We start from the raw sequence: 20304 nt of genomic DNA, 5'->3' as shown, positions 1-20304 counted from the left end.
AGTGGAATCAAGCAGTCTTCCTCAATTCTGTGGGTTTCATACCAGTATCACCTTTCTGATAATCTAACCCAAAACACTTAGAGGCCAAAGTACCCAGGTGTTGAACAAGGAAGAATGGGGAAGAGGAATTAATTGGCTTGTCTGGACTTAATTAGACCAGCTCAGCACTACTTGAAAAAAGTGCATAAACTTAGAGCTTCCTGCATCATCAGAACCTCACAGTGAGTTTCTGTCAGATTTCCTGAGGCCAGTTGGGTCTGCAGTTACTAAAAGGTCTGGTTCAGGGCAAGTATCAGACCCAGGAGGAGAACAGAGTATTTATACATGTGATGACCAGGTGGCAGAAGTGTGTTAGTACCCTGATATGTTAACCCAGCAATGGGGACTAGACCACCTTCTTTTGAACCCATTTTTTCTGTGGCTTCATAGATCTCTAAACCTACTTCCCTAGCCTACAGCTCTGCCTCCTTAGGTCCAAATCCTGGGAGGACAAGAAGATGAGAATAACTATATTCTAATTTCCCTTAGCGTAAACGAGCCTTAGCTGCCCTTTTTCTTTGCCTAGAATTATCCACACCCCTATTACCTGATCTTTTCTAGTGGCCCTTGTTTAGAGGATGGCCTAAGGACTCTCCTTTGTGTGGACAGACTCACCACTTTCTGTGTTACAGACAGGATTATCTAATCGATGTGGCGAGAGAGGGGGGAAAATGGTGGAGAGGAGACAACACTTGGGCTTTAATTTTTTTTTTTTTTTTTTTTGTATTTTTCTGAAGCTAGAAACCGGGAGAGACAGTCAGACAGACTCCCGCATGTGCCCGACTGGGATCCACCTGGCACACCCACCAGGGGGCGACGCCCTGCCCACCAGGGGACAATGCTCTGCCCCTCCAGGGTGTCGCTCTGCCGCAACCAGAGCCACTCTAGCGCCTGGGGCAGAGGCCAAGGAGCCATCCCCAGCGCCCGGGCCATCTTTGCTCCAATGGAGCCTTGGCTGCACGAGGGGAAGAGAGAGACAGAGAGGAAGGAGAGGGGGAGGGGTGGAGAAGCAAATGGGCGCTTCTCCTGTTGTGCCCTGGCCGGGAATCGAACCTGGGACTTCTACGCGCCAGGCCGACGCTCTACCACTGAGCCAACCGGCCAGGGCCGGGCTTTAATTTTTATTATTATTTTTTAATTTTTTTTATTATGTGGGAAAGTAGAGACAGACTCCTGCTTGTGCCCTGACTGGAATCCACCTGGGAAGCCCCCTACCAGGCGATGCTCTGTCCGTCTAAGCCGTTGCTCCGTTGCTCAGCAGCCAAGCTATTTTAGCACCTAAAGCGAGGCCATTGAGCCATCCTCAGTGCCCAGGACCAACTTTGCATGAACCAAGACATGGCTGCAGGATGGGAAAAGAGAGGGAGAGAGATAGGGGGGTGGAGAAGCAGATGATCACTTCTGTGTGCTTTGACTGGGAATCAAACCTGGGGCTTCCACATGTCCTGCTGATGCTCTACCACTAAGCCAACCAGCCAGGGCCTCTGTTTTTTCATTTTTGAGGTGAACTCTTTTTTTCATTGAGTATTTGATTTCAGAGAGAGAGAGGCATTGGTTTGTTATTCCACTTAGCTGTACATTCACTGGTCGCTTCACATATGTGCCCTCATCAGGGATCAATTCCACAACCTTGGTTTGTTGGGACAATATTCTAACCAACTGAGCTAATTGGCCAGGGCCCAAGATAGAATTTTTAACTTGTTCTCTAAGGTTTCCCAGGTGAAAATTTTTGATTATTTAATTTTGGACAGAGTTGTTGGTTTAGGAACATCTCATGCTGTGGAAAATTTAGTATTCATATCAAGACATCAAAAATGTAAGCCACTGTTTTCCAGCTTGAGGTAAAGTGCTTTGGGAAATCATGGAATTATAACAAGGAGTTTTCAAATCTACTAGCTGAGCTCTCATTGTCTATAAACTAAATATATATCCCTTTACATACTACTACTATTCTGAATATATAAAAATTAAAGTGTAAATTTATTTTACAGTACTGTTAAATGTGTAGTATACTGCTCACAAAAATTAGGGGATATTTCAAAATTAGTATAAAGCTATAAAATATCCCCTAATATTTGTGAGCAGTGTAGTTTTGTTTTCTTAGTCAGTGGGTACTGTACTGAGCTGTTGTCTCTGAGATCTGTGAAAATATTAGATCCTAAAAAGGAGTTCACATAATCTAAAAGGTTGGGACTCGCTGTTCTAAGCCATTTCAAGATGAGAGAATTCACAACTTGAGTTGCAGTATAGTTAACTACATGTTTGTGAGACAATTCATGGAGAGGGAGAGAAATTGTCAACACAGATTATGCTCCTCCTGTATGCTCAGCACTTCACTGCCTCTCCATGTTCCCTGGGCTCCTTTCCCAGAGGCTGCCACTGTTCCAGTTGATTGTATATCTTCCTGGAAAGCTTATAACAAGCTATCTAAGTATACGTATATGTGGATATATTTATTTATGTGATTTTATTTTTACTGTGCTTTTATCCTCTAGAAATTTTAGTAAGAACATTTATATGTTTGCTTTTAATTCTTACGTTTGTTTAGAAAATGTTTCCCTAAAGGATGGAGAATTTTCAAATGCACCTTTCAGATCTTACCTCCATAGCTGACAGGGAAATGTTTTTCAGGGTGAAGAAGGGGAGTACAGCGAAGAAGAAAATTCCAAAGTAGAGTTGAAATCAGAAGCCAATGATGCTGCTAATTCTTCAGCAAAAGAAGAGAAGGGAGAAGAAAAGTCTGACTCCAAAGGCACTGTGACAGGAGAGAGGCAAAGTGGGGATGGACAGGTCAGTGCCCACCACAGGCTCCATTTTGGGGCTAGAAGAGGGGCTGTCAGTGCTGGAGGGAGTAAGGAGTCCTGTGTTTGTCCTCCAGGAGAGCACGGAGCCTGTGGAGAACAAAGTGGGTAAGAAGGGCCCCAAGCATTTGGATGACGATGAGGATCGGAAGAACCCAGCATACATACCCCGGAAAGGGCTCTTCTTCGAGCATGATCTTCGGGGACAAACTCAGGAGGAGGAAGTCAGGTAACAGCCACTTGCTGCTGCTATTTAGTGTGTATTTCGTGTTTATTTTATGTAAGACACTTTGCTAAGTGATTTACTTGTATTATTTCACTTACTACTCGCAGGATTTTTAAGGAATTAATCTCTTGTACAAGTGAGTAAAGTGAGGCTTAGATCACTTGGTAACTCTTGGTGCAGCAGCTGGGATCCACACCTATACTTCCAATGCCTTTTTAAGTTATTATTTTATTTATTTATTTATTTATTTATTTTTGAGGGAGGCAGGGGGAGAGAGATGGGAACATGAAGCTGCTCCTGTGTGTGCCCTGTCCAGGGAATCAAACTGGCAACCTCTGCGCTCCAGGATAGCGCTCCATCAGATGGGGCTATCTGGCCAGGGCTTAATTTCTTTTTTCTTTTTAGAGAGACAGAGAGGGGGAAGGGGGGAAGCATTCATTTGTTGTTACACTCAGTCGTGCATTCATTGGCTGCTTCCCACGTGTGCCCTGACCAGAGATTGAACCCACAACCTGTCCTTTCAGGACCACGCTTGATCTGAGGCTCAAGGCCTCTGGGATATGGAGTTCTTGCATAGGCTGCCTTATAGGAGAGAGATGTTGCAAGGTGCTGAAGTCTTCTCTTATTTCTGTTCCTGTTGCGTTTGAGCCCAGCATGCCCTGGGGTGCTATGACTCACTCTTGCTTTTGGGAGGCCTGTTCTGTATAATCTGTCTGGGAAGATGGAGAGATGACATGAAGTTCCTTCTGTTTCCATGTCCAGCCCTGTCTGTTTCATGAACATCTTTATTTGGCATATTGTTCTAACCTAAGACACTTTTTTCCTGTTTTTATCCAGACCCAAGGGTCGTCTGCGAAAGCTGTGGAAGGATGAGGGTCGCTGGGAACATGACAAGTTCCGGGAAGATGAACAGGCCCCCAAATCCCGGCAGGAGCTCATTGCTCTATATGGATATGACATCCGTTCAGCTCACAATCCTGATGACATCAAACCCCGAAGAATCCGGAAACCCAGGTGAGGAAATTTTGGAGCATAGACTATTGATATTGTAGAAAGAACTCAGCTTTCTAAAATATCATTCCAGTAAGAAACTGAATGGGTAAGGAATATGGGATGTCTTTCTGACCCTCAGTTTAAGACTTTTTTTTTTTTTTTTTTTTTTTCCATTTTTCTGAAGCTGGAAACAGGGAGAGATAGTCAGACAGACTCCCGCATGCGCCCGACTGGGATCCACCCGGCACGCCCACCAAGGGGCGACGCTCTGCCCCTCCGGGGCGTCGCCATGTTGCGACCAGAGCTACTCTAGCGCCTGAGGCAGCGGCCACAGAGCCATCCCCAGCGCCCAGGCCATCTTTGCTCCAATGGAGCCTTGGCTGCGGGAGGGGAAGAGAGAGACAGAGAGGGAAAGTGCGGCGGAGGGGTGGAGAAGCAAATGGGCGCTTCTCCTGTGTGCCCTGGCCGGGAATCGAACCCGGGTCCTCCGCACGCTAGGCCGATGCTCTACCACTGAGCCAACCGGCCAGGGCAGTTTAAGACTTTTAAAATTCTATTTATTCAGGTTTGGAAGTCCTCCACAAAGGGATCCAAACTGGGTTGGTGAGCGGCCAAACAAGTCCCATCGCCACCAGGGTCCTGGGGGCACCCTGCCACCAAGGACATTTATCAACAGGAAAGCTGCAGGTACTGGCCGCATGTCTGCTCCCAGGAATTACTCCCGATCTGGGGGCTTCAAGGAAGGTCGTGCTGAATTTAGGCCTATGGAGGCTGGTGGGCAGCATGGCGGCCGGTCTGGCGAGACTGTTAAACATGAGAGTAGTTACCGGTCATGGCGCCTGGAGCAGACTCCTGTGCGGGATCCATCTCCAGAAGCGGATGCTCAAGAGCTTGGCAGTCCTGAGAAGGAAGAGGCAGCCTCAGAGGTACCGGCTCCTGCTCCCGACACTGCGCCACCGCCCCCGGACAGGCCTGTTGAGAAGAAATCCTATTCCCGGGTACGAAGAACCAGAATTAAAGCAGGAGATGCAGTCAAGGTTGCAGAGGAGATGCCCCCTCCACCTGAAGGGCTGACCCCAGCACCTCAAGTTCCAGAAACTACTCCTCCTCCACCTGCTAAGACTGGGACCTGGGAGGCTCCAGGGGATTCTACTACAGGTGGACTTGAGCAAGACGTGGCTCAACTAAACATAACAGAACAGAATTGGAATTCAGGACAACCTTCATTCCTACAACCACGCGAACTTCGGGGTACGTATCTTAGGGTTAGTAACTAGAACTTCGGAGTACGTATCTTAGAGTTAGTTGCATCTTTGAGTTTAGGATCATGGCCCTTACGTCTTACAGGGATATGGTGTCTGACAAATTTTATTAACTTCAAAAAAAAATGAATTCCTAGGTATATTCATCCAAGGACCTCATAGCAGTTTTTTACATTACCTAAGACTACACCACTACTTTGCCTACTGTTAACTAATCAGTCATCAGTCATGAGCTTTTAGGTACAAATCCTTTATAACTATAGAAAAGTAGAAGGCAGCGTTTTTATTATTTGATAATGATTAAGGTTTGAAGGAAGAAACTTACTTGAATTTTGATGAGAATCTTCTAATCTCTTTGAAAGGAAAGCCTCTCTGATTTCCTTAATCTGCTAGAGCCAGGTTGCCCAAAAGAACTTTCTGTAATGGTGCTTTTGAATACTTAATGTAGCCAGGTTGACCAAGTAACTGAACTTTTTTTTTTTTTAAGGGAGGAAAAGAAGGACATACAGGGACAGAGACAGGAAGGGAGAGAGATGAGAAGTATCAGCTCATACTTGTGGCACCTTAGTTGTTCATTGATTGCTTTCTCATCTGTTCCTTGACTGGGGGGATCCAGCAGAGCCAGCAACCTTTGGGCTCAAGCCAGCGACCATGGGGTCATGTTTGTGATCCCATGCATAAGCCGGGATCTCAGGGTTTTGAACCTGGATCCTCAGAGTCCCAGGCCAATGCTCTAGTGCGCCACTGCCTGGTCACGCAACTTTTTTTTTATTTTTTATTTTATTTTATTTATTTTTATTTTTTTTGTATTTTTCTGAAGCTGGAAACAGGGAGAGATAGTCAGACAGACTCCCGCATGTGCCCGACCGGGATCCACCCGGCACGCCCACCAGGGGCGATGCTCTGCCCACCAGGGGGCGATGCTCTGCCCCTCCGGGGCGTCGCTCTGCCGCGACCAGAGCCACTCTAGCGCCTGGGGCAGAGGCCAAGGAGCCATCCCCAGCGCCCGGGCCATCTCTGCTCCAATGGAGCCTCGGCTGCAGGAGGGGAAGAGAGAGACAGAGAGGAAGGAGGGGGGGGGTGGAGAAGCAAATGATCGCTTCTCCTATGTGCCCTGGCCGGGAATCGAACCCGGTTCCCCCGCGTGCCAGGCCGACACTCTACCGCTGAGCCAACCGGCCAGGGCCAACTTTTTAAGTTTTAAGTAATTGAATGTAAATAGCCACATGTGGCTAGTGGATATCATATTGTACAGCATAGTTCTCGAGTATAGGACTTATCTACCACCCATTTTGCCCATCTATCTTTTGTCTTTCTTCAGCCAGATTGATCAAAGGATCTTTTTCTTAGTGTCTGAAACCTAATTTTAGAATTTTTTTTTTTTTTTTTGTATTTTTCTGAAGCTGGAAATGGGGAGAGACAGACAGACTCCCACATGCGCCTGACCGGGATCCACCCGGCACACCCACCAGGGGCAACACTCTGCCCACCAGGGGGCAATGCTCTGCCTCTCCGGGGCGTCGCCCTGTTGCGACCAGAGCCACTCTAGCGCCTGGGGCAGAGGCCAAGGAGCAATCTCTAGCGCCTGGGCCATCTTTGCTCCAATGGAGCCTCGGCTGCAGGAGGGGAAGAGAGAGACAGAGAGGAAGGAGAGGGGGAAGGGTGGAGAAGCAGATGGGCGCTTCTCCTGTGTGCCCTGGCCGGGAATCGAACCCGGGACTTCTGCACGCCAGGCCAACGCTCTACCACTGAGCCAACCGGCCAGGGCCTAATTTTAGAATTTAAAGGTTGGAAATCCACTTGTAGGCTGGGATTTTTAGCATCCTTCTCTGGTGTGCATGGTTTTTGAACACCAAAAACCAGTGTAGCCTAAATTTGGACCGGGGTTGATCTTTGGATGAAGTAATACCCCCTTCTACTGATATCTTACAATCATTGGAAGTCCATCTCTAGATAGTTTTTGTTGTTGTTCTGAGATATATTCAGCCAGAGGGGAATCTTTTCTCAAACTTCCAGTCCAGACATAATTGGGTAAATTTACAGAACATCCTCAGTGTCCAGTTGTTGCTCAGAAACTTTTGGGCTGAAATTTTTTTACTGTTTGATCATGTAATGGGTTAATCGTAACCTTTTAGGGATTCTGCACAGGGAACTATTTGGTGGGGAAAATTTGAACTTGTATTTTCTCACTGAAGTAATTTTTTTTTTCATATTCGAAGGCTTTTTTTTTTCTATTAAGATGGTGGGCAGTGTGGGCAAATTTCCAAATGCTGGCGTTGACAGGAGGCAGAGATAGTTTAAAAGGAATTTTGGCCTGACCAGGCGGTGGTGTAGTGGATAGAGCATTGAACTGGACGCGGAGGACCCAGGTTTGAAACCCCGAGGTTGCCATCTTGAGCGGGGGCTCACTGCCTTGAGTGTGGGATTATAGACATGACCCCATGGTCGCTAGCTTGAAGCCCATGGTTGGTGGCTTGAGCAAGGGGTTACTTGCTCTTATGTAGCCCCCTGGTCAAGGCACATATGAAAAAGCAATCATTGAACAACTAAGCTGCCACAACAAAGAATTGATGCTTCTCATCTCTCTCTCTCTGACTCTCTGTCTCTGTCAAAAGAAAGGGGGGGCCTGACCAGGCGGTGGCACAGTGGATAGAGCGTCGGACTGGGAGGCGGATGATCCGGGTTTGAGACCCGAGGTTGCCAACTTGAGCACAGGCTCATCTGGTTAGAGCAAAAACTCACCACCTTGGACCCAAGGTCGCTGGCTCGAGCAAGGGGTTACTCAGTCTGCTGTAGCCCCACGGTCAAGGCACATATGAGAAAGCATTCAATGAACAACTCAAGTGTCGCAATGCGCAACAAAAAACTAATGATTCATGCTTCTCATCTCTCTGTTCCTGTCTGTCTGTCCCTGTCTATCCCTCTCACTGACTCTCTCTCTGTCTCTGTAAATAAATAAATAAATAAATAAATAATAATCTTAAAAAAAAAAGAAAGGGCGGGGGACATTTTCTTAGTTTAAAAGCAGAGAGCCATCTACTGCATTGGATTCTTAAACTTGTCATTTTCTTGATGGTATCTTTAAGTTTCGCATCTGTCTTCTCTGCAGCAGTGACTTTTTGGTGTGTTACAGGTATGCACAACCACATGCACATGGGAGCAGGACCGCCACCCCAGTTTAACCGGTTGGAAGAAATGGTACAGAAGGGAAAAGGGGCACGTGGAGGCGGGGATCTGCATGTAATGCCTTTGGAATCAGTTTTTCCATCATTTATTCATGTTTTGACTTGTGTCTCCAGAAATGTAGAGTAGAGGGTTTAGGTTCAAATTGTGATGTTTTCCACTGATTTTTAAATTCATAAACACTTGTCATGTACAAAGTAAGTCCCACCTAGAGGAGGGTGGGGACTTGAATGAGAGTCAGACTCGGAAGTCTTCTCACTCAAGCCTGTTGCCGTATTTCAGGGCGTCCAGGGTGGACGAGCCAAACGCTATTCATCTCAGCGGCAAAGACCTGTACCAGAGCCTCCTGCCCCTCCTGTGCATATCAGTATCATGGAAGGACATTACTATGATCCATGTGAGTTTTTTCTTATTCTTGGGGTACCTTTTTTGGCGTGGTGGAGTGAACGAACAGACCAGCCTACTGCCTCCTGAGTATCCTTCCTGACCTCTCACAGTGGTTATCATTGTCTGGTTGCTGTCCATGGAGCCTTGTCCATGTGGTATGAAGAATGAGAACTTGGCCCTGGCTGGTTGGCTCAGTGGTAGAGCGTCGGCCTGGCGTGCGGAAGTCCCGGGTTCAATTCCCGGCCAGGGCACACAGGAGAGGCGCCCATATGCTTCTCTACCCCTCCCCCTCTCCTTCCTCTCTGTCTCTCTCTTCCCCTCCCGCAGCTGAGGCTCCATTGGAGCAAAAGATGGCCCGGGCGCTGGGGATGGCTCCTTGGCCTCTGCCCCAGGCGCTAGAGTGGCTCTGGTCGTGACAGAGCGACGCCCCGGATGGGCAGAGCATCGCCCCCTGGTGGGCGTGCCGGGTGGATCCCAGTCGCGCGTATGCGGGAGTCTGTCTGACTGCCTCCCCGTTTCCAGCTTCAGAAAAATACAAAAATTAATTAATTAAAAATTTAAAAAAAGAATGAGAACTTATGAAGGTCCCAATGTGCTATCTTACAGTGCAGTTCCAGGGACCAATCTATACCCATGGTGACAGCCCTGCCCCACTGCCTCCTCAGGGCATGATTGTGCAGCCAGAAATGCACCTTCCCCACCCAGGTAAGCACTGCCCCTCTCCTGTGAGGCTGTGTGTGGTGGCTTTACAAACTCCATCTTGCTGAGCTCTATGCTGCTTATATATGAGGCTGGCCACTCTGGCTGGTTGGAGCCATTCTAAGGACTTCCATCCTGAGCCTGTTTATGCTGGAAATGGTGTTATTTTCTATTTCAGTTTCTGTTTTCCTCTCCTTGTTAGGTTTACATCCCCATCAGACACCAGCGCCTCTGCCCAATCCAGGCCTCTATCCCCCACCAGTGTCCATGTCTCCAGGGCAGCCACCACCTCAGCAGCTGCTGGCTCCTACTTACTTTTCTGCTCCAGGCGTCATGAACTTTGGTAACCCTAGTTACCCTTATGCTCCAGGGGCACTGCCTCCCCCACCACCTCCTCATCTATATCCTAACACACAGGTGAGATGGCTAACGAGCAGGTTTTTACAGGTACTTAGCCTTCAACTCAGATAGGAATGTGGTATAGGGAGAATGCTCAAGAGATTTGAGAGAACATTGCCTGACCAGGCAGTGGCATAGTGGATAAAGTGTCAACCCGAGACTCTGAAGATCCAGGTTCGAAACCCCAAGGTCTCCAGCTTGAGCATGGGATCACTGGCTTAGCAAGGGGTCACTGGCTTAGCTGGAGTGCCCCCTGCTCCCCCCCAGGCACATATGAGAAAGCAATTAATGAACAATTAAAGTGACGCAACAAGTTGATGCTTCTCATCTCTCTCCCTCCTGTCTCTCTCTGTGTCTCTCTCACGCGTAAGCATGCATGCACACACGTGAGCAAAACAAGGAAGAGGAAGAGACCAAGATAATAAAGCTCCACCTCTCTTACTACACATACTGGTCTTGGCAATTACATGGGTCAGTCATTCAATAAAGTAGCCTTCATCTACCTAAAAAAAAGGAAAAGAAAAGAAAGAAATTTGAGAGAACATCTTACTGCCACTGATTTGCATGTGGCACCGGGACGCGGTGGGGTGGTTAGGAGCTGGAAATGCATTTTAGGTGTTTTAGTATGTCTTAGGTGACTGTTTATTCAGCCGCATAAAGAAACTTTCTCTCCTGACCAGGCGGTAGTGCAGTGGATAGAGTGTTGGCCTGGGACTTAGAGGACCTGGGTTCAAAATCCCGGGGTTGCCAGCTTGAGTGCGTGTTCATCCAGCTTGAGTGCAGGCCCCTGGCTTGAGTGTGAGATCATAGACATGACCCCATGGTTGTTGGCTTGAGTCCAAAGGTCACTGGCTTATGCCCCAGGTCACTGGCTTGAGTAGGGTGTCACTTGCTCTGCTGTAGCCCCCAGTCAAGGCACATATGAGAAAGCAGCCAATGAACAACTAAAGTGCCATAACGAAGAATTGATGCTTCTCATCTCTTCCTTCCTGTTTGTCTTTCCCCATCTATCCCTCTCTCTGTCTCCCTCTGTCTCTCACCAAAAAACTTTCTCTTTTTCAGCTCTCCCTCTCCCTGTACTATTTAACTCCCGATAGGTTGAAACCAGCTGGTGTTCGAGTACCACTACTGAGCTTAGCCTCTTCCATTTGTCAGCTGGGAGTACTTTGAAGAAGTAGGAACCAGAACATAATTAGGACATACTAAGTCAGAAATGAAATAATCATTTTATTTTTAAGGGGAGCAGCTTAGAGATTTAAAAAATTATAAACTCTTGCCTGACCGGGCGGTGACGCAGTGGATAGAGCGTTGGACTGGGATGCAGAGGGCCCAGGTTCGAGACCCTGAGGTCGCCAGCTTGAGCGCGGGCTCATCTGGTTTGAGCAAAAGCCCACCAGCTTGAGCCCAAGGTCGCTGGCTCCAGCAAGGGGTTGCTCAGTCTGCTGAAGGCCCGCGGTCAAGGCATGTATGAGAAAGCAATCAATGAACAACTAAGGTGTTGCAATGCACAATGAAAAACTAATGATTGATGCTTCTCATCTCTCTTCGTTCCTGTCTGTCTGTCCCTGTCTATCCCTCTCTCTGACTCACTCTCTGTCTCTGTAAAAAATAAATAAATAAAAAATTATAAATTCCCACCCTAGCCGTATAGCTTGGTTGGTTAGAGCATGGTCCTGAAGCACAGAGGTTGCTGCTTTGGTTCCTGGACAAGGCACATACAGGAACAGATCAGTGTTCCTTTCTCTCCCTTCCTTTCGCTAAAATTAATAAAAGTTTAAAAAATTTATAAACTCCCCAATACTTTTATTTTTGTGCCTGAATAATGTTTTCTGTTCATCATAGTTTGGATTAATATCTAACTTTCTCTTCTGGCTTATTGGGGTATCCAGGCCCCATCACAGGTATATGGAGGAGTGACTTACTATAATCCCGCCCAGCAGCAGGTGCAGCCAAAGCCCTCCCCACCGCGGAGGACTCCCCAGCCAGTTTCCATCAAGCCCCCGCCACCTGAGGTATGAGAGCTGCTTCCAGTGCTTTAGGGCACGTCCTACATCAATGGGCTTTCCTTTTCTTTGGAAGATTTGCCTTCTGTTCTGGGTGTTTATGGAAACAGTCTGGGGTTTTTTGCTTGTTTGTTTTGGTTTTTTAATGACCTGATAACAAATTCTAACTTTATTATTTCAGGTTGTAAGCAGAGGTTCCAGTTAGTATGAGTTTCTGAATATTTTAAATCTAACATGATACAAAAGTAAGTGCACAACTCTGACTCATTAACATTCTTAAAGCTAACGTTCCTGCTTACTTGCTTACAGTTGCCTGATTGATTCTTCAAGCTGTAATCATGGGTTATCTTGGGGGAGGCTTAAAGAAATCCCAAAAGTTGCCAGTTCCTTTGTTTTGCAATTGCATTACACAGGATTGAAGTAGAGCCCTGACAGAGTTTCATTTGGGAAGCTGCAACGAAAAAATGCAGGACAGCATTTTTATTGAGAAAAAGGAAATTTAAATTTGAGGTGTTACCTCAGGTATATAAAAAAAAATGAAAATTTACCATTTGCGACAGCATTTTTGTGTGTGTGTGTGAGAGAGAGAGAGAGGGACAGACGGGATGGGAGAGAGATAAAAAGCATGAATTTTTTGTTTTCGATGCGGCACCTTAGTTCATTGATTGCTTTCTCGTGTGTCTTGACTGGGGGGTGGCTACAGTAGACCAAGTGACCCCTTACTTGAGCCAGCAACCTTGGGTCCAAGCTGGTGAGCTCATCAAACCAGATGAGCCCGTGCTCAAGCTGGGGACCTCTGGGTTTTGAACCTGGGTCCTCCACGTCCCAGTCTGACACTCTATCCACTGCGCCACCGCCTGGTCAGGCGCAACAGCATTGATGGACCTGACCTAGAGGGTATTGTGCTAAATGAAATAAGCCAGTTGGAGAAAGACGATTACCATACGATTTCACATATATGTGGAATCTGAAGAACAAGATAAAATTGAAACAGATTCTTAGACACAAGAGACCAGACTGATGGTTACCAAAGGGGAGTGTGGTTAGGGGACTGAGTGGAAAAGGTGAAGAGATTAACAAGTATGGATTGGTAGTTACAAAATAGCTACAGGGAATATAAAGTACAGCATAGGGATTATAGTCACTAATATTGTAATAACTGTGTGTGGTGCCAGGTGGGTACTGGAAATAGGGGAACAATATGTGAAGTATATGGCTTTCTAACCACTATGCTGAACACCTGAAACTAATACAAAGTAATATTGAATGAAAGCTGCAATTGAAAAAGAAAAAAATTATATATGAAAAAGTATGTAAAATAAATTTTGGTTGTTCCAGCAGAGCCAATTCTAAGTATCATGGAGGAGAAAGACCATAGGGGTTTTGTTTTTATTACTTTAAAACACATTGTTTATAATATGGTTTTCTTGAAAACAACTTGTAAACACCCAGAAGGTCCACTAACACTTTGGTGGTTCTTCCCTTTTCCACACCCTTGTCAGAACAGCAGAGGTGAGAACCCAGGAAAGAAGAGAAATACAGCTGGCTGTCTTCAAAGGAGGAGGGCTTCCAAGATAGAGGGTGGCTTCTACCAGCAAGCAGCTGAATGATAAGGACCCTTCCTCTGAGGACAGGCTCTGTTAGAGAAAGGGAGAAACAAGTGGATTTCCTCCCATCTCCACTCTATTTGAGTTAGCTGTGCTCAGAGGAGCAGAAATCCAAACAGCCTAGGCTTCTGAGTCTACAATCTGTCCCACCACCCCACCCCTGCTGCCTTTAAATGAGACAAGTTCATTTTTTTGGTTTGCTAGCTACTTTGGTTCCCTTTGGTTCTTCCCTGCAACCCAGATATTTGAGAACTTACCCTCTGGTCTTTTCCTACCATGTCTACAAAGAACTGACCTTTCACTTTTGGTTGGCCTTTGTTACATACTTGGATTCTCTTAACTCCTCTAAGCTCAAAGTTTGTGGTAGGAGCTTTTCTTCTTGGCTTCAGTTTCTAGGAGTCTCCATCAGTCCCTGTACTCTGCTAGGCTTCAGACCTCTACTGAGGGCAGAGTCTCTACAGTGGGGAGAGATGGCAAATCAAGTGTTTTTGTGAGAAAGGGAGGGTGGAGTGAGAGCCTTTGCACCTTGGGGATATGTATTCACACAATTGTCAGGGCTCAGAGGTAAGTGGAATTAGAGGACCCTGCTTTTCTTATTTCCATCCATCTTCAGACCCCTTTTCCAGTTACTATGGACCAATGCATCTCTAGAGGCAGATACTATCCAGCAGCTGTCTTCCCTGTCCTTTATGATTGTTCTTCTTGTCTTTTCTGCTACAAGTGTTTTAGATGTTCCTACCTTATTTTCCCCAAGTTCTGCTCCTGTCCTTGCAAACAGAAGAAGCTACCACACCTGGGCTTAAGGCCTCAGGAAGCCGGTCACTTTTGTGGCAAGGGCTCCTTTCCTCACTATTCATGGCGCTGAACTACTCCTGCTGCCTCTGTGGAAGAGGTCCTATTATTGAAGCACTTGTGTTTCCCAGGGGTACTTGGCCACTGTCTCTGTCCCTCTACAGAACCTGAGGGAGAAGTTGACAGCTGTGTCTCTCCCCAAGTAATGTCACTATTTCTATTCCATCTCTTAAGCAGCGGCCTGTCCACTCTTGAGTCACAGATGTGTGGGGAGGGAGGAGAGGCACTCAAGCTGTAACCCTAAAGGAGGAAATAACTAAAGAGATTCTTCAGGGGTAGCTGGTGGTTGTGCCTTCTGGAGGCTGTTCCCTTTGCCTTAAACCTGAAGATGTCTCAAGCCTGTGGGCAGCATGCCCAGATTCCCAGACCTTAAGACACTGTGACAGTTGTCTCTGTTGGTCCGCTGTGTTTTGTTGCAAGAATTTCTCCATGTGTGTTGTTAACTGTTTTTAAAGGGTGCACATTTGTGATCGGTATTGTGACTTGAATATAATAAAATTTAGACTGTAAACTTGGCTTTTTTGCACGAGTTTTGATTTGAGAGGGAGGGAAGATGATTCCGTGATTCCCAGCATCAGTCACAACTTGAGCCCTGGAGCTGGCTCAGACTTGTGAAATGGAAGTCCACAGGGTGAGGAGCTCCTCTGAGGCTCAAGTGTGTTCTGTCTTCTCCATCAGTTATCTTTCCCAACCGCATTGCCACATGGACACCAGGATATCATGCAGTTTCTTAGTCTGGAAGTGTCAGGGACAAAACTAATGAGATACTGGTTACCCACAAGAACATCATATCCCTTATGCCTTCTTTTGTGTTTGGCAAGGAAGTTTCCTGGGGCAATGTGCCAAATCTCAGTACACGTATACTAGGTCCTAGAAGAGAGTGAGGCACAGGCAGCTAGTAGAAAAGTAAAGACTTAACATTGGCACTGAAGTAACAGGGACCGCAATTTAAGAGACAGGCTTCTATCTTAGTATGGGGAGAGGGAAGGGACAATTGAAAAACCTCCAGGTGTAGCTCATGCTGCCAGTTACCTCTGCCACTTTGCCTCTGATGAGCACAGAGCAGTCCCTAGCTTTGAGTTGATTGTTTCCTCCTCCATATCCTGGGTGAGGTTGAAGTTCACTACAGAAGCTTACCACAGTGTGGGGGAGCAGTTGAATTTAATTTGGAACTGGCAGTATTGGACTTTTTATTTATGGATTTTAGAGAGAGAGAAATACTGATTTGTTGTTGTTATTTATGCATTCATTGCTTGATTCCTGTATGTGCCCTGACCAGGGATTGAATCCACAACCTTGGTGTATTGAGATGATGCTCTAGGCAACTGAGATACCTGGCCAGGGCCATTATACTGGCACATCTTAAAATGACAGTTGGACTCCCACCCTTTGGTACTGTTGCTACGGGCAGAGAACCATGATTCTTCTGACCTTTATTCGTAGTTCCTTTTCAAATCTTGTCAGTTTTGCTTCCCTTCTCCCCCATAAGGTGATGGGTATTTATGGGCCTAATCTGGGGTCATGCAAAGAATGCCAGCCAGCCTTGGGAGTGGGTTACTGGCAGGAGAAATGAGCATGTTAAGATGCTTCCCCCTCACCCCTGCTTCTTGCTTCCTCTCAGATCCCATTGCTCTCTGTTGCCCTGGTAACCAGCTCTGCAAGAAGAAACTCAAGATCAGCAAAGCTCCCAGGTTCTCTGCCCTCCCAGCCTGCCTCTCAGTGGGCAGACAGATTAGCCTTAGGTAGCCTTGCCCTATCCCCTTCTGTAAGTCCATGACCTTGTCTGCATCTCCTCACAGTTGTTAATTATACCACCTTCTTTCCCTCAATTTCTTCTATGATAAGAGTATAGGTGCCCTGCCAGCCATCCTCCCCATGGGGTCAGCACATAGGTCTGCTACCTTGTGGGTGACTCAGAACAGCAAAGATTTTGAATCCCAAAGTCTTCCAGCATCTGCAGCCCACTTGGGTTGGGGTGTCCCCCTGGAGCAGTGATTTTCAACCCTGGCTATTTGAATTACTTGGGGATCTTTTAAAACAATACCATAAATGTTGGCGCCATCTCGGTATTTTTGATCCAAGTGTGCAATTAGGGCAAGGACCACTGCTATTCAAGGAGGACCATGATTTGATGCTGGCTTTCCTCCCTGATTCCAAGTCTTGAGCTTAGCCTCTGCTTGATATCCTTACATAGATGGAGGAGTCCTGGGGTCCTGCTCCCAAAACTTCCAGTTTCTAGAAGTCTCTCTGCACCTTTTATTTTCAGCCCCCACACCCTCCACACTCCCCAGTTCTTCCCCTTCCTGACAGTCCCAAATCCTGCCCAGAGAGGAGGTTACCAAGGCAACCAGCTTAATCTGGTAACTGTGGCATGTGCTGGGAGTGGAGCCCTCCTCTCGTATTCAGTTCATAAAATGCCTGGGGAGCTCCAAGCCACTCCAGCAAGTTTCCCCTCTTAACCCCAGGGATATTGGGATATCTAATAAAGGGAGCCCAAGAAGCTGATACTTGGATCTCTATTCCAGCTTCTTAGCCAAAATTGTGCTTTCTCCTGTTTACTGTTTCCTTTCTAAATCCACAAACAGATGGGTGTGCAAGCTCATTTCTGTGAACACATGTGCTAGCATACATAGGACCAGATATGCACACACACTTACATATCTGTGTAGTGCACATACTGTTCTACCACCACTCCCAGCCTTTAGCATTCCCGTGCCTACCTGGCCAGTGCACAGTAAACGGGTGCGGCACTGACCAAGGCACCTCAGCCCATCTGGAACCTGGTGCCACTCCCCAACCTTATTACCTTAATCTTGATGTGCTTACACTGAACGTGTGTCTTTACTCACCTCCTTCTTGGAGAAAGAATGCTCCTGGCATGGGCTTCAGGAATAAGGATTATTTGGAGTGCAAATTTGGCGCTGCTTTTCCCACTCTGTGGCTATGGCAACTCTGGGGGGCTGTCTATGCTTGATGATGTCAGACGGCAGCTCTGAAGCTTGTCACTCATCACCATGGCCCAGCTTCTTCCTGCTGCCAACTGGGCCTAGGTGCCCTTGTGCTCCTGGTCTCCTCCCCCCTGCCTACTGTCTCTTCTCACCCCAGCTAGACCTGCTACAACCTGCTGCTCCCTGCCTGGCTCCTATCTGCCTGCCAGTACCTGCCTTTCACAGGCCAGGCCCTCTCCATCTATCGTGCCCTACCAGAAAGGGCAGATTAGTGCCGCCCCCTGGGCCAATGCCAGTCCACCCAAGACCTTGCCCTTCTTACAAGAAGGGAGATCAAGACCACATATTCTTGGCCCTGGCCGGTTGGCTCAGTGGTAGAGCATCGGCCTGGCGTGCAGAAGTCCCGGGTTCAATTTCTGGCCAGGGCACACAGGAGAAACGCCCATCTGCTTTTCCACCCCTCCCCCTCTCCTTCCTCTCTCTCTCTTCCCCTCCCACAGCGAGGCTCCATTGGAGCAAAGATGGCCCGGGCGCTGGGGATGGCTCCTTGGCCTCTGCCCCAGGCGCTAGAGTGGCTCTGGTCGCGACAGAGCGTTGCCCCCTGGTGGGCGTGCTGGGTGGATCCCGGTCGGGGTGACTGTCTATCCCCGTTTCCAGCTTCAGGGGGAAAAAAAAAAAAAAAGGCCACATATTCTTTTATGTCAACAGACATACTATCAGGCTTGAGAGTGATAGACACCCAATCAGTAATCTTTGAAGGCCTCACCTGATATACAGGTAGGTGAGTCAATACGTGCAAGCCACAGACCTGCTCTGGTTCTTTGAAGTGATAATGGAGTCTTGGAAGCCCTGGATCCAGGAACCCCTGTCCATTGGTATATCACTCTTAACTTTGCCTTTAATTTCTGCGTTTTCTAACTCTACACCGAATCTCATTCAGCCCCTTACAATCCCATGTGGCCCCATGATCAGCCCCAATGTCCAAGTTCAAGCCTCTCGTGGTCCAGGAGGCGGGCCCCGGAAGGGCATGGGCGGGGACTGGGTGGGGACTGGAGAAGGGGGCGCGGTCTAGTTTCTGCCACCTTCCCGGGCGGTCAGGAGCGCCGCTGCTGCCGCTGCTGCTGCCGACGCGTCCTCTCAGCCTTGCGCTCCGCCCGCTGCCTCTGCCACTGCTTCCCGCAGGCCGGCCCAGGAACGCAGAGCCGGGGCACTGGCCCTGCAGCCTACCCACCCTTTGGGCCGCGTGCTGGCTGCAGCCGGCATGGAGGGCCACTAAGGACAGGCACCCCTTCCCTCTGGCACTTCCCCCTGCCACTGGCCACTGGATTCCGGCCAACAAGCCTCGGGCACCTCTGGCCCTAAGTCCGGCGCCTGGCACGGCCCTCCGCTCTGCCCCTCCGGCTCTGAGCATCGTGTCCCCGCCCCCCCTCCCCCCCGCCCGCGCCAGGGACACCTGGGTCCCCCGGCGGCCCCGAGAAGTGGGGCGGGGGGGGGGGAGGGTATGAAGCCGCTGGAGAAATTTCTGAAGAAGCAGACATCGCAGTTGGCGGGGCGAACGGTGTCCGGAGGTCCCAGCGGGGGTCCGGGTAGCTGCTGCGGGCCTGGAGGGGGTGGGGGGCTCGGCGGAGGCGGCGGTCCAGCCGGGGGACCACGGCCACTGCAGCGGCGTCAGAGCGTGTCTCGCCTGCTGCTCCCAGCTTTCCTTCGGGAGCCCCCCGCTGAGCCGGGGCTGGAGCCGCCCCCAGAGGAGGAAAGTGTAGAGCCGGCGGGGGTCACCGAGGAGCTCGGCAGCGGGGGACCTTGTTGGCTGCAGTTAGAGGAGGTGCCGGGGCCCGGGTCGCTCGGGGGAGTGGGGCCCCTGCGCTCCCCTTCCTCGTACTCCTCCGACGAGCTGTCCCCGAGCGAGCCCCTGACTTCCCCACCCTGGGCCCCCCTGGGCGCCCCCGAGCGGCCGGAGCATCTTTTGAACCGGGTTCTGCAGTGGTTGGCCGGAGGGGCCACCAGGGACAGCACGGCCTCAGGTAAGGAGTCGGCTAGCTCATCCATCCGGGAGTAGGGGGTTGCCACTTGGTTCCTCTTCCTTGCCCTTGGAGCGTGGCGCTATGCTGGAGCTTCTGTGTGGGTTTGAGTGGTCAGCTGAAGTGGAATAGGGGCTCTGGAGGAACAGACCCTTCTGCAGCAGTGGAAGTGCCACCTTGCTCCCTGTAGCAGCCTCCCCCACAGCTGGAGAAGCTGAACCTCTCTCTCCTGAAGCCACCCTTCCTTTCCCCTGGATATTTTATCCATAGACTCTTGGGTCCCTGATGTTGATTACCTCCTTCTGGGCCCCCCTATTAGGACCTGACATACTAAGATGGAAGCTGCCCAGAGCAGCCAGTGCCCCCCAAACCCCCACCGAGGTGCCAAAGCCTGAAAGACCTTCCAGGAGTCCTCAATTCTGTCTAAAAGCCCAGAGCAGACGGCTGGCTCATTCAGTGGGGCAGTGCCAGACAGGCACAGGGCCTGAGCTGGCTTTTGGGCTCAGGCAAAGGGATGCATTGTCTTTAGCAGCTTGGAGGGGGCAGGGAGCGAGGTGTTCTAGTTGGGGGCTGACTCAGAGGTGTTGTTGGGGGAGAGGTGGCTGGGAAGACATCAGGGCCTTGCAGCATCTAGGGGGGTCTGAGCCTTTCCAGCTCCCACCCTTCCCCTGGCAGGCCTCAGCACACAGCCTCTTTCGAAAATAATAACCACACCCTGAGAGGCTTATTCCCTAAATGATGATGCTATTTCACCACTCCCCACCAGCACCCCTACTAAGAGGGCTTTGAGGAAACTGAGGCCCCAAATTGCTGGTTAGTTGCTGAGGTAGAAGACCTGAGGGTCTTTAGGTCTAGCTCTCAGCATTTCACTAAGCCCAGCAGGGTCT

General features: G+C 48.9%; 2 protein-coding genes across 2 annotated transcripts in view; both read left to right on the top strand.

Moving 5' to 3' along the window:
* Positions 1 to 14966, top strand: part of CASC3 (CASC3 exon junction complex subunit) — a 31124-nt gene extending 16158 nt beyond the window's left edge. Inside the window, exons 4-14 of the mRNA XM_066263697.1 lie at positions 2671 to 2829; positions 2918 to 3069; positions 3904 to 4080; positions 4625 to 5310; positions 8455 to 8519; positions 8787 to 8901; positions 9498 to 9596; positions 9793 to 10007; positions 11879 to 12001; positions 12174 to 12237; positions 13495 to 14966. Of these exons, the coding sequence (XP_066119794.1) occupies positions 2671 to 2829; positions 2918 to 3069; positions 3904 to 4080; positions 4625 to 5310; positions 8455 to 8519; positions 8787 to 8901; positions 9498 to 9596; positions 9793 to 10007; positions 11879 to 12001; positions 12174 to 12197 (1815 nt within the window). The 3' untranslated portion in view covers positions 12198 to 12237; positions 13495 to 14966. The remainder of the gene's footprint in view (positions 1 to 2670; positions 2830 to 2917; positions 3070 to 3903; positions 4081 to 4624; positions 5311 to 8454; positions 8520 to 8786; positions 8902 to 9497; positions 9597 to 9792; positions 10008 to 11878; positions 12002 to 12173; positions 12238 to 13494) is intronic.
* A 3514-nt stretch (positions 14967 to 18480) lies between these two features.
* Positions 18481 to 20304, top strand: part of RAPGEFL1 (Rap guanine nucleotide exchange factor like 1) — an 18015-nt gene continuing 16191 nt past the window's right edge. The window contains exon 1 of the mRNA XM_066263696.1: positions 18481 to 19420. Within this exon, the coding sequence (XP_066119793.1) occupies positions 18901 to 19420 (520 nt within the window). The 5' untranslated portion in view covers positions 18481 to 18900. The remainder of the gene's footprint in view (positions 19421 to 20304) is intronic.

This window comes from Saccopteryx bilineata, chromosome 2, assembly GCF_036850765.1.
Source record: "Saccopteryx bilineata isolate mSacBil1 chromosome 2, mSacBil1_pri_phased_curated, whole genome shotgun sequence".
In the NCBI taxonomy this organism is placed as follows: Eukaryota; Metazoa; Chordata; class Mammalia; order Chiroptera; family Emballonuridae; genus Saccopteryx; species Saccopteryx bilineata.
The sequence above is the reverse complement of the archived record's forward strand: the minus strand, read 5'-3'. Positions and strand labels throughout refer to the sequence as shown.